This window comes from Asparagus officinalis, chromosome 1 (genome assembly GCF_001876935.1).
Source record: "Asparagus officinalis chromosome 1, Aspof.V1, whole genome shotgun sequence".
Taxonomy (NCBI): Eukaryota; Viridiplantae; Streptophyta; class Magnoliopsida; order Asparagales; family Asparagaceae; genus Asparagus; species Asparagus officinalis.
In genome coordinates, this window is record NC_033794.1 from 130448937 (window position 1) to 130467057 (window position 18121).

General features: G+C 38.5%; 3 protein-coding genes and 1 pseudogene across 6 annotated transcripts in view; 3 read left to right on the top strand and 1 right to left on the bottom strand.

The window, feature by feature from the left end:
• Positions 1-1237, top strand: part of LOC109820113 (vacuolar protein sorting-associated protein 32 homolog 2-like) — a 5230-nt gene extending 3993 nt beyond the window's left edge. For both annotated transcript variants that reach the window (XM_020386301.1, XM_020386232.1), the window contains exon 8: positions 947-1237. The gene's annotated coding sequence lies outside the window, so the exon portion shown is untranslated. The remainder of the gene's footprint in view (positions 1-946) is intronic.
• Positions 1800-5519, bottom strand: LOC109820247 (regulatory protein RecX). 3 transcript variants are annotated; one of them, XR_002241837.1, is made up of 7 exons: positions 5341-5519; positions 5078-5274; positions 3925-4144; positions 3135-3227; positions 2953-3040; positions 2750-2842; positions 2197-2332 (listed from the first exon to the last, which is right to left on the bottom strand). XR_002241837.1 is itself a non-coding variant. In XM_020386470.1 (6 exons), the coding sequence occupies exons 1-6, from the start codon at positions 5439-5441 to the stop codon at positions 2048-2050; spliced, it is 903 nt and encodes a 300-aa protein (XP_020242059.1). In that variant the 5' UTR covers positions 5442-5510; the 3' UTR covers positions 1800-2047. The 3 variants fall into 3 exon arrangements, 2 of the variants coding, with proteins under 2 accessions (XP_020242059.1, XP_020241995.1); XM_020386470.1 differs by lacking the exon at positions 2750-2842 and having other exon boundaries at positions 1800-2332; positions 3925-4063; positions 5341-5510; XM_020386406.1 differs by lacking the exon at positions 2750-2842 and having other exon boundaries at positions 1800-2332; positions 5341-5510.
• Positions 6155-8031, top strand: LOC109841846 (annotated as a pseudogene).
• On the top strand, positions 9340-13540 carry LOC109844572 (fructose-bisphosphate aldolase 5, cytosolic-like). Its single transcript, XM_020413679.1, is given in 8 exon segments — positions 9340-9412; positions 11110-11198; positions 11200-11245; positions 11248-11452; positions 12192-12250; positions 12253-12512; positions 13035-13253; positions 13256-13540. Coding segments are annotated over 8 exon segments (1074 nt in total). The 5' UTR covers positions 9340-9384; the 3' UTR covers positions 13424-13540.

Here is an 18121-nt window from a genome sequence, read left to right on the forward strand (position 1 = left end):
GAGTTTGGTCCTTCTATTAACTATACCATATATGACATGTGAAAACATTGTGGAGAAGACATAGAATATTACAGCGACAGCAACAAGAGTGCCTTCACACCAAATCTTTTTGGGTCTTCCATTTAGTTCTGTTAAGGCCCATCTCCTCCATCAACTTTACCACAATCATATCCTTCTTAATTGCTTCTAACCAAATCTCTTATGCTTAGCTCTAGTCCTCCTTGCTCTATTAATTACAATCCTATCGCTTCTCTGAATTGGCGTATTTAGTGGTCTCTTTTGCACATCGTCAAACGATCTCAATCAATTCTCTCTCATTTTATCCTTAGTAGGAGCAATAACCAACCTCCTCTAAATGCACTCATTTCTTATACTATGTCTTGGTATATCTTGTAGTAGAATGTTGTCATGATTCACATGAATACGAAGGAAAGCGAAAATCATGATATTTGACATAAGAGGATACATGGGTTGACACATTTCAAATAGCGGTTTGATGTAGGCTTCTAGACAGCAAGATCATTATCGTGCAAATACCATTTTTGGTTGAGATGTGCTAGGTCAACGATGTGTAAAAGTTATTTGTTACTTTGAGATGCATATGAAATTATGCTCCCCAGACCTCAGTACATTAACTTCTGTGTACTTTATAACACTGAAAAGAAGATGCTTGTAGAAAAGGTAATAATACCTAATTGGCTGCAATGCCATAATATCAGTGGTGAAGTTCACCAAGAGTCGAGACATGGAATAAGCTCTTTTTGATGTTGTAATTAGGTACAACACAGAATCCTTTGTCCATCTATCAACACTGGATCCCCTGCTCAAACGGACACGTCTCTTCTTTGCTTCATTTCTCAGTCTTGTGATTTCTCATGCAAATACCTCTCATAAATATTCCATGTGACTGTTATATATTAATCATGCTGGTTTCATTTTTCTGTAGGTCTTCCCTCAGAATTGGAGAAGAGTATGCGAAGATGGTTTTCTGTATTCTATATCGTGGCGGGTCTAGATTCCCCCACATTATAAATTATGTCCCAGCGTTTGTATACCGTTTTAAGATGCTATAGAGGTGAATGAAAAACAACTTGTGATTAACTTATTATTTGTCCATATGTAATCAAAACTGCTGAAGTCTGTGATTTGTTCCTGCTCATAATTTTCTGGAGTGAGTAAATGTCATTCATCTAACAATGTACCGTGACAGAATAAGGAACTAGCCTAGTTTATCACAGTATGGGGCGCATCTTGTGAAACTTTTGGTTTATATGTATTCGCGACCAAGTGAAGAAAACCTGATGCTGCCCTTGCTTTTCGATGGTTGGCGCAGAAAACTGACATGGGTGTGAAGTAACAGAGCCTATACGAGGGTTGTTTTCTTTGTTAATGCAGAAATTTTGTCAAGTAGAATCTGTTCAGTTTTTGTGGATGAATTTTTAGCAAATTCTTAATTCATTGAAAATCCACTTGTAATTAAGTGGATAATAATTTTTAGCAAATTCTTCATATTGAGCATTTATAGATGTTTAATACTGAGGCCACTTGCTTGGTATCTTGTTAGCTCAATTTTGTCTTTTCTGAACTCCAAGAATTGCTTGCCCACGTTCTACAATCCCCCGGCCAAAATGATGATATTTTCACTTACAACATGTGTAAATCACCAAAATAAATTAAAACAAACAAACAAAAAATAAATAAATCATGCCGATGACTCATAACCTCTCCCCGTTATATCCATAAATTCCTCCATTATGCTTTGAAATACTAGAAAACTAAGAATTTAAAGAACAAAAGGATTGAAAATAACTAATGCCGACTGGTCTCACAACCCTCTGCAATGACAAGAAGCTGAAGAGCTCAACCTCCTTATAAATGTATTCATTCATCCAAACATGTAAATTAGTCCCATCATGGGACAAATTGCATTCTCTGTTTCTCGTCGACAAGAAATGCTTCTCTACACCAATAAGCGCATAAATCACACAACAATTAAGCCAACACCGGTGAAATTAAGCCAGTAAATCTAAACAAGTTAAAACGATGCTCACGGGGGATAATCTGCTTCCAGCTTCTTCAGTATAAAACTTGTAACCCCCCAATTGAACCCTCGGTACTGCAACCATCGAACGATCCTAGCCTTGCGATTCTCTGGCGATGTATTCTGGCCGCGAAGCCACTGCTTAGAGGCTTGAAGAAAGAGACGGTCCATCGAGGATTTGGACATTCCATGCTGCACTGTTTGGCTTTGTCCTTCAGCATCGTCCCCTTCAAATACTTGTGTTATCGCATTCTCTGCTTCTGTCACGTTTACCCCTTTCTGGACAAGTGCCTGATCCCACCAAAAAGGAAAAAAAATGCTCTTATTCTTCAATGTAATTTCATAGCAAGGAAAAACCGTGCATGGATTTTTCTTTTTTCCTTCCTTCATTGACAATTCCACAGGAAAAAAAACCATTTATTAGAAAATTTTTCCTTTTAAAAACTTTTTTATCTCCATACAAGAAAGAACTCTTAAAATAGTATGGAAAGAAAGTGCAACTACTGAAACTCTAGGATAACCAAGCAAAAGAAACGCCATATAACATGAACATAATGATAAAAATAAGATCTTCAAGAGAAGTGGTCAATAATTAAACATAAATTGCTGAAGAGACTTCACTGTGAAGAATATGATATAGCGAATTTCCCACTCAAAATCCTGATAATTGAACTCATGGATCATGCGACATTTTTACTAGCTTCTTACATTTATTCCATCTGCAGTAGTTTGACTACATATTCTTGGCCTCTTTCACTTGCTTAATCCAAAGTGCCAACAGTTAGTTCTAGGCCTAGCTTACTGGTGAGCAAAAAACCTATCAGTAAGCTTCAAATAAGGAGACTGAATAGTTGCCAACTAGCTAACATATGATAGCTATAATCCTATGAGTAAAAAATATCTAACATCACCTGTTTGATACGCCTAGGACCCCACGATGAGGAAAGCCACCGTGACCGAGAGAATGATTCAGCATATAACCCATCATTCAGCATTCCCCTTAAAGGATCAATTCATTAGGTTTTCCTCCATAATTTCATGCATAAGCGTAAAAATATAAACAAAAGCATGGCATATAATGAAAGAAACTTGCCTGCACTTAATATCAGTGATCACTGAGTCGACAATCTTCGGAGGAAATTTCTTGCCACACAGTTTCTTTTTCAGCTCAAGTTCTGTAAATGCTCTGCCAGATGGCACAGTGGTCAATAAGAAACATAGAATTGCTGATGTTAAAAAGCGGTTCAACAAACATGCATGCATATGTTACTGTGCTATGGCAAGATAAATAATTGTAGAAACTAGTGGCAGACTCATTTTTCTTCTCGGTTAAACTGACTTCAGCTTAATCTCGAAGAAGAATTGAAGTTTTTTGACATACTGAATTATACATGTTAACACAAACTTATAAAATAGTAAGAAGACTGAGAAGAATTGGACGAACAATAATATTCATTCCCTCCAGTGAACTGTTTTTATGTCTTAACACATCCATTAAAGCTTAACTTCGTTAGGCATTGATGGTGCTCTCTAACATGAGATGTTCACTAAACTTCTAATGCAGGGGGTTTATGTCTACTGATTTATCTCACCATAAAATTTTAATTTCTCTACAGATCATATTTGATCCTCAAAATTAAAATGCTTGACAAAAGTTGGGCACAATACATGTGAACATATCAGAAATGAATCAGCAAAAAAGGAAAACATGCAGTTTGTTACCGAGAAAATCTGCAAGAATAGGAAAACAAACAAGGATGAATAATTTTGTACTGAATTTAACATGGATTACGACCACACATCCTTGAACACTGAGTTCCTTATAACTCCTAGAAATAATCTCTTAGGAAAAATTGGACGAAATTTGAAATGTGTATTCTGACCTCACTGCAAGCAACTCAATTGCCACCTTTTCAGCATCCTGCCTGATGCTACGGCTGAGGAGATCACCCTTTTCATTCATACTGACTTCATGAGGATTTGAAATCTCATCGAGGGCATGTTCAGAATTGCTCCCAAGATCTGTATCCATAAATTCAAGGGTAAAACTGTTTGCATTGTTGAGCTCTGGATCTTCTTCAACTTGCTCGAAGATGTCACTTGCTTTGGATTCATAAACAATGAAAATCAGTTGGTTTCTGTTAAAGAAAACAAAGTTTCAATTTATTGCTACAAAGTTCACAATGTTCATGACAACTCAGTCGGTGGCACTGATGATGTTTAAACTTATTCAATCACAGTACAAAATGACCCACGTAACGCGCAAGATTAGGCTAATTACCTCCATATATATAACTTCCAGCAATTTTTAGCTAACAGAATTAGGTCATTATAATTTATAGCATTAGAATTGATGATACAGCTGTATCTTAAAAAGCACGGGAAGCTTCAACTGAGTTAAGTTACTCGAAAGTAAAGTGCCCAGTCGATATACTAAGAAAAGGAAAACAGCCAAAACTTATAGATACATACTTGTAAAGAGTAACGCAACAAGACTGAGCCAACACACCCTCAGCTTTTTTTCATATGGAAAACAGAACATGTGTTCTAACTAAAAATTTCAGTCTACATACTATAACATACCCTTTATACATGACTAAAAGGATCTCTAGACATGACCGTAAGACCTTCAGTTTTCAATCGAAAAGGAAATACTTATCATGGTCAGAATTCACACTGGTTTAATATGAAATTATCTTGATATCGAAACTGGACCCTTCTCATATTTCAAGTTCACTCGTTAGACTCCTCGAATGAACTTCCATGCAAAGAATGCCACTTCCAAATTTCAAAATACATAGGTAGGAAATAGTACCCACATGGTGATGCCAAACACATCAAGAGGGTAAATTTTAGATAACCCTCCTCATCCACTCATTCAGTAGAATTTTGAGAAGGAAAAATTGGTGACAACCCCCTCTCCCTTATGAACATGTATTAAGTTTGAAATTCAACTCCTATTCCAGCGCAAAGATTTTCACCATTAAACAGAAACACGGCATCGATCACAGAGAGCTTGGAAAGCAAGAAACTTACAATGTTCAGCGTGAAAATTATGAAACTTGGGTAACCTACTAGCATTCCTCTTACTCTCCAAAGCCCTATTTTTGACGAAAATGCCTTCTTTCTTCTCACAACTCCCCAAAGCCGGAGCTTTTTGGGGGTTCTTGATCTGGGTATGACTCTTAGGAACGTAGCGGACTGGGCCTGAGGTACTATACTCTTTCTTTGCCCTAGAATGAAGTCAAATTTCATATAAATGTCATAAAAATGGAAACTTTACTAAATTTGCAACTTACAGTGAAGAGATTAGAAGACTTCGAGATTTGATCTCTAAAGAGATTTGAAGCCCTCGATTTGCTGCAAAAATGGCCATCTTTAATTTCGTGATCAAGAACATTGAAAGGAAAAAAGCCCTAATTGAGAGGGTACCGAGAGCGGGAAATGCAATTAGGGCTTATGACGCGGCGAGAGAGAACCTGAGAACGCAAAGGATTTATGTAAATTAGTACCTATAAAGTTTCTTTTAGCAAAATAAATTGCAGCAAATATTTGCAGCAGCAAATATTGCATGCAATACTTATTTGTTAATTTAAATTTCACTGTTGATATATCTATAGTTTTCTTATGAGAAATGTATTATGCAAAGTTAGTGTTTGGGCTGAACAACAATAGGCGCCAATGCCACATGCTCTTATCATAGAGAAAACAAGCGTGAAGATAGGTTTCATATTGGCTATCCTGGTCTTTTTTAATAGGACACACCTCCCATTCTCCCAATATGATAGTTTTAGTTTCTCCGGCAACGTTAATTTAAGGGCCCGTTTGGTTCATTAGGTGAAAGTTACTGTAGTCAGAAACCAGGTTGAAAATTGAAAACTGACTCTGACAGCTACAGTAACTTTCGCCCAAAAACACCATATTTTGAGGAGATATGCTCAGAAGCTGCCACATTGGATTTTTAACTGTCACATCAATATTTTTTTTTTGCACAACCAAACAATGTAAACAAGTGAAAATTACTGTAACCTGACAACTACCTGACAGCCACAATAACTTTCAAACAAAAACAACCCAACCAAACATCCCCTTAAAGCTAAAATTTATGCAGCGATGAGGGGTGAATACCCACCACCATCAAAAGAATCTGTTACGTGATCATCATGTGCCCTTGCCTTATGGACTCTTTTATATGCTCATGCAGTAGTGACTTAATGATGTGATGTGACCATCAAACTAGTTGTGACAAGAAGAGATTAATTTGCAACAACTTATGAGAAATGGGGAACATGACAGCAATTTAATTTAATAATCCAGGGAACTAATTTCAAAGTAACTTGAGATAGCAATTTCATTGGCTGAAGGGGCTAATTTTAGAACATGAAAAATTCAAAGGATTACCATGAAAAAACCCTAGATAATATTGTAGCTCTTTTTATTTATTTATTTGGTGGGTAGGTCACGAGGGCTGAGAAAGTCCCATCAACTCATTAACTAATACCTTGATGAAGAGAAGGTTTTGAACTGATTTTAACACGTGTCTCATGCAAACTCTGTGTTGTAATTAAAGTCATCCGAGATCAAAACCTTGCCTTCCATAAAATTAAAAAAAAAAAATTGAAAACAAGCTAGCCATTTGAAAAAAACACTGTTGAAATAGTCAATAAATCTCAATCTATCAACAAACGGACGGACTAATTATTTGCGTTCTCACCGGGAATCAAGGCAGCTCTTTTGCTAACTATAGAATAATAACAATTAAAGGCATCAATTCAAAAAAAAAAAAAAAATGTTGAACAGAGGAAAAAACAAACGTCAAAGCTAACTACCTTCAAATCATTTCTTTTGGCAATCAGATTACCGAAAGCATCTCATCATCATCAAACATTTTCAATCAAAAAAAAAAATTCTCCAAAATTTGCAACACAATTGCAACGTACATTGCGTCAAATGATCGATGGAGGAGCCGAGCACACGCCGCCGCCGCCGCCGCTCCTCATTCCGGCGACGAGTCGTCCTCCGTCGCCGCCGGAGCGGCCAATAAAGCCGCCCATGCTCCGTGATCTCGGTATAACCAAGCGAAAATCGTCGACGCCCACCGCGCGTCACGGTGGTCTGGTCAAGAAGCCTCATCAACAGATACTCCCTCTCCGTCACCGTCGACAAATCCTCGTCCCGAGCGCCGCGACGCTTTCACCTGCAAGGTCGACCTCAAGCCCTGGCCATTCTGGTCGAGGAAGGGCGAAGAACCCTTCGACGTCGACAGCCGCCGCGTCGACGTCATCTGGACCTCCGGCCGCGAAGTTCTCGTCGGGGCCGCGAGCCCGTCCGCGGGTACTCGTTCGCTCTCGTCGTACGAGGAGTCGCCCTCGTCTGTAACGAGGAAGTCGTACTGCTGCTCGGCGACTGTAAGAAGGAAGCGTATAAGAGGACCAGATCGCGCCCGTCGCTGGAGGAAGCCACGCTGGTGACGAAGAAGGAGAACGTGTTCGGGAAGAGAAGCTTCTGCACGAGGGTGAGGTTCGACGAGAGGAGGAGGAAGGAGCACGATATCTTGATCGAGAACTCGATACCGGGGTCGAAGGAGCCGGAGATGTGGATAAGCGTGGACGGGGCGGGTGGTGGTCCGGGTGAGCACCTGCAGTGGAAGTTCCGGGAACGAGACGTGATGGTCGACGAACAGTGCCGCGTGCAGGTGTTTTGGGACGTGCACGATTGGCTGTTCGGCGGCGCCTGGGCGGGGCACGCGCTGTTCATATTCACGCGGGCGCGAGACGCAGAGGGCGAGGAGGAGGGCGGGTCGACGGAGCGGTGGACGAGAGGGCTGCGGCGGTGGCCGCCGCGGGCGGCGTGCACGGGGTTTTGTTTCTTTCTGTACTCTGGAAGATGGAGTGAGAATTTTTTTTGGTGCACGTTGATTAATTAGAGCTCTGATGACTGTTTGTGGTTGTTTAATTAGAATGACAATTGCATATAATGTGGTTAATTAAGGCCCCATTCTAGAATATGAATAATATATACTACATGAATTATAAAATATGTACTACATGCTACGGGTCACAATTAAGTCGAACCGATACTTGCTATCGATCTGAACCTGAATCACTTTGTCACAGTGGCTGGGTTATAATATGAATAATGGTTAATTATTTGAGCATGAAATTTGCGTTTTAGAACTTCTTACTTTGTAGTTTGAATCTGCAAACAGCCCCTTAGATGACATTTTTTCTTGGTTAATTTACCCTTTTAACTTTGTCTCACTCGAAAAAAATCTTAAAAAAATTTCATTTGTCATTTACAAGCAAGCATCGTAACTCCTCTTCAAAGTTTTGGGGTTTGTTGTTTCTCAAGAAAAATTTATTTATTTATAAATGAAAGGGGTTCAGTGAGAAAAGTTCAAAGTTACAAGAATGTTTTGTGAGACACCTAAAAACTCAGGAGGCTTATGTGAAACCCCCTCCAAAGTTCAAGGGAATTACGTGGAACTAACCTAATCGATCTTTTGATGGTTTTTACGTTTGGATAGATTCATTCATTTTAGCATAAAGATAAATTTCACCTAGTGATCTATCTGCCAAAAGTAGACCACGGAGGTAAAATAAGTTCCCAAAAAAACGTATATATATCACGAATAGACTGTTAAAGATTCTCTAATCGACATACCAATCTCAACATTAAAGGATGAAAGTGACTTCCCACCGCATCCTTTACTGGCTCCTACGTACTTCAGGGCTACAACTTTCAGTATGATGATCAGTAGTAAAAGAGGATATTACTGTCACAGCCTAGCTATTTTGATCTACCGTCAAAGATTTAATGAAAAGCTCCATGTCTACCAATTATACATTTGTGCTCATTATGTTATGATAACATATATATCAACAAAACAATATCTATATCCATGTCTACCAATTATATATTTGCATGTCCATCTTCTTCTTCATCCAACAAACGTTACAAATTTAAGCATGGAGAGCTAGCCATCTTAATTAGTGTACTAGGCTCACATCGGCCGAAAAGAGAGCTACAAGAGGAGGGAGCATAAATAAATAATCCAACCCCAAAATCTTCACTTCCACTAAAAATCCCAACCCCACGTTTGCACGAAGGATAAGGCGCCAAATTAACGGCTCCACCCGTCCTCCTTATCCTTGCTTGATGAACACCCCTGGTTCAATGGTCGACACGTGTCCGCCTAGCACCGTAAAGATCCTTTTGGGAATATTCCCTCCTCAGAGCTTACGTTATATGTGTGGAGCTTATATAATTAAGATGACCGTGCACCTTCTAAAAGGTGACTTTTTTGAGGTTTAGGCTTTGGATCTTGCTTAGAAGAGGATATCATGTCTGCCTTTGTGGGGAAATATGCAGGTATATATGCTTAACACCAATGTCTCTCTCTCTCTATGATATTGTAAATAAATGTGTATTTACACGTAGGGAAGAGCAAGAATCAGTCCGTCTCTCTGTAATCTTGACTGGTGTGTTGCTCATATGTCGTATATATATTCAAAAAGTTAGTTATGATCTAAATGTACGTGATAACATCGTTACTATGGCGGTATGGATATGTTTCATGCATGTCAGCAACATATCGATCAGAGGACATACTAGCTCCCGGTTTACTCATTTATGTATGTAATTGTGTGTGTATTTTCGATGAGTTTTGTACAACTAAAAGCTTCCTGAGGTGTTATACACGTTGTTGAGAAAAGCTTGTCCTAAGAATGGCATTTAATGATTATATATGAAGGGGAAAGAGAGCGTGTAAGTATGTTAGTGCATTGTTGTTTTAGGAGCTCGGCTCACACTAGTCTGCCACTTTTTTCCTCTTAACTAGTTTTCCTTTTAATATTTAACATTAGTCCACAGTGAAGTGTGGGTGTAGTCTCTCATATTTAATTTATGTATTCTCATTAGGAAATTAGCAATTTTCTTCATAATTTTTTAGGGGCTGTTTGGTTCGCTATTATAAGGGGTGGAAAACTCAGAAAACCCCTCCACGTCAGATTTTTAGCCCTCCACGTCAGCTTTTTTGTTTCCGTCCATTTCTTTGTGCCGCTTTGGTTCGCTCGGATGGAAAAGGGAAAACTCTGCTAAAATCGCCGCCAACTAAGATTTTTTTCCCTTTCCGATTTCCTTCCCCAACCAAGTGAAATTGATAAAAACTCTGCCACGTCAGATTTTTTCCTTCTCTGCTTTGTTTACAAAAGTTTTCTATGCGAACCAAACACAAGAAAAATAAATACATTGGTTTCCTACCATTTTTTATGTGCGAACCAAAGCAAAACAATTTATTTCTTGGAAAAGTTTGGAAAACTCAAAACTTGTGTTTCTTTACATGGAATTGCATTTCTCTATATCAAGGAAACGAACCAAACAGCCCCTTAGGGGAAACATCAGTGTTTGAATAAGTCAGAAAGATTTGCTCTACATTAGAGTTTGAAATTACAAGAGACTAGAATACATCATGAAGCAACTTGTACTAATTAAACATTCGATATTATTTTCATACTATAGATAAAATGTATATATAAATTCTTTATTTCATCATGGATTAGACAAAATAATGGCATCTTCTTTTTTGAGAAGTATGAAAAATACAAACATTATTCTAAACTATGCACTAAATGTTGGATGAGTGGCACTAGAGACACACCATTGGACACAATCCTAACCACACCCCCTCACCTGCTACAGTGCAGGGGGCCCCACATGGGATTTTTAAAAAAAATCCCATGTGAGGCCCCCCTGTACTGTACAGATGAGGGGGTGTGGTTGGGATTGTGTCCAAGGGTGTGCCTCTAGTGTTTCTTATGTTGGATGGACCCTGAAAGAAAAAGATTGGACAGGGTAAAGATAGAATGGGACCCACTTCAAGAGTTATTTTTATTTATTTCTTTTTTTTTGTTATATAGGAATGTAAAGGAAAAAAAAAAATTCCCTCACAAGCCTAGAGGCTAGAGGGGGCAACACCTAATATCTATCACCAAGAATTTGGCTACTTATATATGGTAAACATTATATTTGCATAAACTATAATTATTTTACGTAATATTGTTTTTCAGACGAGCTCATCAAGACAGCCAAGGCCATAGCCACCCCAGGCAAGGGCATCCTCGCCGCCGACGAGACCCATCGCGCCAAGCGCCTCGCACAGCATCAACGTCGAGAACGTCGAGTCACACCGCCAAGCTCTCCGCGAGCCCCTGGCGCCCTCCGGTACCTCTCCGGCGTCATCCTCTTCGAAGAAACCCTCTACCAGTCAACCGTCTCCGGCAAACCCTTCGTCGATGTCCTCGTCGAGAGCAACGTCATCCCTGGCATCAAGGTCGATAAGGGGACGGTTGACATCGCCGGTACCAACGGCGAGACGACTACCCAGGGGTTCGACTCGCTCGGCGCACGATGGTACGTACGTACGTCGGAGGTTTATTATATAACTTATTATATAACTTATCATTCACGTGTCTGATTTCCTTAGATGAACCCCCGTACATAATTATTTTGATTCTTTTACTTTCAGATAGACTCACTAATTTCACCCGCAGCTAATACGTGACAAAATTTCACTCATCATGAGGAGGAGCAAAAAATATCAAAAAATTGAAAAAAAAAAATCAAACTGCAAGGGTAATAAGTTTAGAAGCGTAGCGCTAGCTGGAAGAACCCTAGTTATCTGCAGTCAACCCGAAGGAGAAGGATTAACATAGTTAACCCATTCGGTAATCCGAATGGCTAAATTATTAATCTGTTATATAATTTTTATTTTAAACTTTATTGATCATTTTTAGTGTTTGGGAATAACAATGATTTTGACCATTTTCTTTATAATTAGAGGGGTTAGCTCTTAATCCTTCTAAATAGAAATATTTGTAAACCCCTCATTTTGAGGGGGTTTAACTAATTTTAATCTCTCTAGAGGGGTTAGCTTAACCTTCCTATATATTTTGTGTTTGGCAAATTATAGAGGGTTAACTAACTTTAACCTTTATATAATTTTTTTGTGTTTCGCAGGGTTAAGTCTACTTAACCTCTCACTTAACCTTTTGCCAAACTGCAACTAAAAGATCAATAGGTTACGTGCAATACGTTTATTTCATAGGGGTTAAACTGCATGCCGGAGAATAACCTGCAGCTCTTTCAACAGCGCCAAGTACTACCAGGCCGGGGCTCGGTTCGCAAAGTGGCGGGCCGTGCTGAAGATCGGAGCAACAGAGCCATAGAGCTGTCGATACAGCAGAACGCGCAGGGGCTTGCGAGGTACGCGATCATATGCCAGGAGAACGGCCTGGTGCCCATCGTCGAGCCGGAGATACTGACCGACGGAGGCCACGGTATCGAGAAGTGCGCAGCGGTGACGGAGAAGGTGCTGGCGGCGACGTACAAGGCGTTGAACGAGCATCATGTGCTGCTGGAGGGGACGCTGTTGAAGCCTAACATGGTGACCCCCGGCTCAGACAGCCCTAAGGTAACTAACTTGATGATGTTAATTAATTACTAGTAGCTTGTTCATATAATTTTGCAAAAAATATATATTCTCCTTATTGTTCATTTAAACGGATCGTTTTGCTAAATATTTAACAAAATAGACAACTTTTTGACCAACATGTTAAAAAAGATCGATTTTGCTAAACTGACCATTCGAAATCATGTGAAGGCCAGAGTCGGACATTTCTTAAAAACAACCCCACAAGATTCCCACTTGAGTTTAAAAACTAACTAATTAACATGAAACGATGATTGTCATAGAAAACATAGGCACCACGTACGTATTTACATCTCCACGGTAACCTTTTTCAATCGATACGAGGGGTAGGCCTGTTGTTCAAAACGTACGGGCATTAAGATCAATATATATATATATATATATCAGATCAATATCCGTATCCGTATCCGTATTCAGTAACATATGAAAAGAGGACGTAAACGCACGAAGGAAAGGAGCCAACCTGAACTTCAGATAATTTGCAATTAAACACTTAATTTACAGGTGACGCCCCAGATAATCGCGGAGCACACGGTGAAGGCCCTCCGGCGCACGGTCCCTCCGGCGGTGCCAGGCATCGTGTTCCTCTCCGGCGGCCAGAGCGAGGAAGACGCGACACTGAACCTCGACGCGATGAACAAGCTCGACCTCCTGAAGCCATGGACCCTCTCCTTCTCCTTCGGCCGGGCTCTGCAGCAGAGCACCATCAAGAATGGCGGAGGAAGCAAGGCCAGAACATCGGCCGCCGCGGCTCCAGCGTCGGCGTCTCCTGGCGAGGGCCTGCCAGAGGCCGCATCACATTCCGGAAGGCGACGCTGGGGAAGTACGCTGGTGGAAGTGCAGGCGATGGTGCTGCGGCTGAGAGCTTGTACGTCAAGGGGTATAGTTACTAGCTAGGGGTCGGTTCATTAATTTGTGTGTTTTATGATGCCATGCTCTCGTGTTGGTTAAAATGCGGAGATGTTTATATGTAAAACTATGCGCTGATCATGTCCATGTATTGGTTTTATTTGGAGAAGTTCATATGTGATCATCTCATTACCAGCACATTAGGATCAGTTGTAGCTAGCACACGCTTCACATTCACAAAACTTAGTCAAATAGTAGACCGATGCGTAAAACTTGCATACAAGGGAATTACAGAGGGGAATCGGATAGTAACATGCTCGGTTGAACAGGGCTCACCAGGATAAATCTTAGGTTTTGTAGCAGGATATCTTAAAACCATAACTTTTTTGGGGGGTAAAAGTATGTAATATTAAGATCTCAATAATAATTTATTTAAGTAAACAAGCTAAAAGGGGGCAAAAAAAAAAAAGAAAAAAAAAAAAAAACTACATAGAGAAAACCTGATACATACAAAGAATTAACTCCTTGATTGTGATATCTCTAACACTTTCCTTAATTTTTCACCATTAATGCCAGAAACCACCTCGGTTATCAAATTCCCTTCAAACCCACCAATTTTACCACCTAAAGCAATCGTCTTCTGCCTTCAAAATCTCATCTAGGCCACTGATCACCATAACCCCCCAAAAAACCCATGTATTGTTCCTCGAGGTGCCGTTTGGCAAAGGGTTAAGTGAGAGGTTAATGAGACATAACTCCTTCTTAATCTCCCAAACATAAAGGGTTAAAGTGAGTTAACTCTTTATAATTTTCCAAACGTAAAAATGCATGAGGGTTAATTAAGCTAACACCTCTAGAGGGATTAAAATGAGTTAGCCCCTCAAAATGAGGGGTTTACTAATACTCTTATTTAGAAGGATTAAGTGCTAACCTCTCTAATTATAAAAAAATAGTCAAAATCATTGTTATTCTCAAACACTATAAAAGATCACAATGACTAAATTAAACTTTTATAATGTGCTAATAATTTAATCATTCAAATTATCAAATGAACTAACTATGTTAATCCTTCTTCTTAATCACTGTTCCTTAATCCTTTGCAAAATGTGACCCAAAAGTATTGATATTGTTCCTCGAAAAGCTGATTGCTAACAGGGTAAATTTTACATAACCCCCTATCGTTTTTCAAATCTACGTTGAGATAAACCCCTATCTTTTGGACTTTTTTGAGATAAACTCATGGAATTTTTAAAATGTCATTTAAGCTCCCTGACTTTTGTGCTTGTCACAAAATCATCCAAATATTTGCAATTTTCAACGTAGCACTATCCCCGAACACGTAACCGTAAAATTTCAGCAAACCCTCTTAACTTTCAACATTATTTTTTTAGAACTCCTCAAACTTTCAACATTATTGATTAAAAAAAAAAGCTTTCAACCTTGTCTTCAACAAACCCCTACCTTTCGATGAAGTTTCAGAAAGCCCCCATTACGCCATGAGGGGATATGTTGAAAAAATTGCAACCAGTTAGGGAGTTTCGTGACACAACTAGAAGCTGGGGTAGTTAAGTGACATTTAGAGTTCGGAGGGGGTTACTCTTAAAATTGGCAAAAGATAACGGGTTTTGTGAATTTTACCCATAATAATATCTTATGCAAATAATGTACCCTTAGGGTCTGTTTGTTTGCACGGAAGTAATTGTGAAGTAAAAAAAGTAGAGGCTACTTCTGCTACTTCCAAGCAAAAAAGTGTGTTTGGTTCTCTGAAAAACTTACTTCCAATACTTCTCTAAATGTTTATGTGGCGCCTACGTGTCATCCTTACTTCCAAAATATTTTTCCAATCCTCAATACTCAGAAGTAGCTCGGAAGTAGTTGAAATGCATATTAATTATGATATAAATAATTTTTTTATTAATATTTCCTTTATTAGTTACTTCTAACAACTTTTCATTGATAAAATTACTTCCTAATAATATTTTCAAATGTTATCCAAATAAAAAAAGTAAATGAAGAGGAAGAAGTTCTACTTCCATTACTTCTAAAATATATGAAACAAACAAAAAAAATGTTATTTCCACTACTTCCTACTTCATAGCTTTGAAAGTTACTTCTATAACCTACTTCTTACTTTTAATACTTTCATTATCCAAACGAGCCCTTAGCTTAAGTTTTTCGGATTATGGACAAATGACAAGTATCACGAGAATATGCCCTTCACCAATCACCAAGTTTATTAGTAAAATATGGATTAGTAAAATGGAGTATGTAAATAAGATCAAGTACATTAGCAACTGAAATGCAATGATTCAACAAATGACAAAATAACAGGAGTTAATAAGTCTTTCTCATTTTCTTCTGATAAGACTGATTTGATATATTCCTTTCTGATGTCATATCAAAAAATATATTTTATTCAATAATTTCTCAGTAATTATGTGTCAATAATGTACATCAATGATCAGCTAGCCCTTTTTAGGATAATAAATGAAGCTAACTAAATAACTATAACTATGTAATGTAAATATAATATGGATAATAGCAATATCAGAGCAGTGTAAATCCAAAAAGCCTAACCTAGATAGAGCTGCAATTTTTTGACAAACAATGAATATTACTAAATAGAGCTGCAATAGTAACTGCAACCATAACTGCAACGGCAAATCAAATATCCTCTAGTCGCGACTAACGACTTGCGTAAATTTAGAGAATAAATTACAGCGGTGAGCCTTTAATAAAAGTTTGAAAAAACCCAATGCCTCAAAATAAATTGAAATGTAATCAAAATTTGAGCTAATCAATCACAACTTTAATTATACACGACAACAATTATAATAATTGAAATATTCCTCAAGGACCCAAAATATGAGACCAACAGGGGGACATGTGAGGTGTCCCCTTCCTATTGTATTGTATAATGAGCTGGTCATCATTAATTAATGATGACTAGCTCATTATGCAATAGGAGGGGGACATCTTACCTGTCCCCCCCATGTTGGTCCCATATTTTGGGTCCCTGTAGCAAAGCCCATAATAATTACAGTTGCATTGAAATTACAATTACTGCGAACTAAACACCAGAGAAATTTATGGCAACTCGTCTCACTTCTCACCATTTTTCTCTCACTAACAAAGAAAGCTCCAATATTTCCACCTGCAAAACCCAGGCTGCCTTTTTGTCTGAACTTTGTTGATCTCTATTGAGCTGCCGCCTGTAATTGGGAGATGAAGTGGCTCTTCTCCTATTCTCACATGCTCTCTGGACTTTCTCTTGTCATCTCTCCTATCTCTTTCCTTCAACTCTCCCCTTTATATGCTTGCATATATATGGGGTTAGAGATACTATCATCTACATAAGTTTTCTCTATGCTCTCTTTTCATCATTTTGGGCTTCATGGGGTTTGTCCAATTTTGCAAAGGAATTAAGTAAACTGTTCTGCCAATATTAGCTCGGGTACGAAGTTAATTCTCGTTATTGTCCAAAGAGTTTGATTATCATATTCGATGATCAAAATCTGGACTCATGTAGCAGTATCTGAATATGTAAGTTTATGATGACATTATTATTATTATTATTCTTGGTTAGTCAGTTATTATGAGAATTGTGATGGCATCTTCAATTGAATTTTCTTTTGTACATGATTTCTTTTGTGTAGGTTTAAATGATGGTTAAAGTGGTGGTAATGAAGCCTGCCTGGCTCCCTGAATGCCATCTGAGAAGCTTATCAAAAGAGTTTGATGCACCTCCTAGTTGGCATACAGGGCAGCCAAGCAGACATATATATCAATCGCATTATTCCACTTAACTTGCATCATTAATTTCTTGGTCCCTTCGTGGATTTCATCAAGGTTAGTGTTCCACTATTGCATTTATAAAGTATATAAATCCATATGTGTGATGCCTTTTTACATGATGCCTTAACCATTGTCTGGATTTCATTAAGATCAGTTGCATATATAGGAAATTATGAATCTAAGGGCGCACTTTCAAAATTACGTTATATGAAATCAATTAATTTGATCCACTCTATTCATTTTGATCTATATGTTTTGGATGGTGTATAAACAAAAAAATTAGGCATAGTGGATAGTAGTTACTTATGCATCAAGTGAGTGTAAAATTAACGGTTTAATGACAATACAACTAAAGAGATAATAAAAACATCATGAATCTTATTTTATAGATGTTTTAAGATATTTAAATCATAATGAATGGAGTCGATTGCCTTTTGAAGTAGCTCAATACATACGTTGAGAGGTGTATCCTTATATACATATAGGTGCTACTAAAGTCAATACTTAACCAAGTATGGGCTTTATCCTCCTGACCGTACCTTTTATAGTAAAATAATGCTAGAGGCACATTCCAAATCATATCTCCAACCACACCCCCTCTCTCATTCGCTACAGTACTCCGGGTCTCACATGAGTTTTTAAAATTTAAAAACTCATGTGGGGCCCGGAGTACTGTAGCGAATGAGAGAGGAGGTGTGGTTTGGGATGTGCCCCTAGTACCACTCTTTATAGTAATATAACACAGACATATTCCTCACCTTTCCCTTGGAAAATTGAAGTGGAGACAGGACACAGACTATTCCCAAGTCTGTCGAGATTTTCTAGAGTCCATCGTACGCGCTGTTTATATACAGAGCAATAGAGAGGAGTCTATGAATAATGGGGAAGGAAATGAAAAAGATGATCCGTTGTTGATAATGACGCGAACTCAACAAGGTGGACAAATT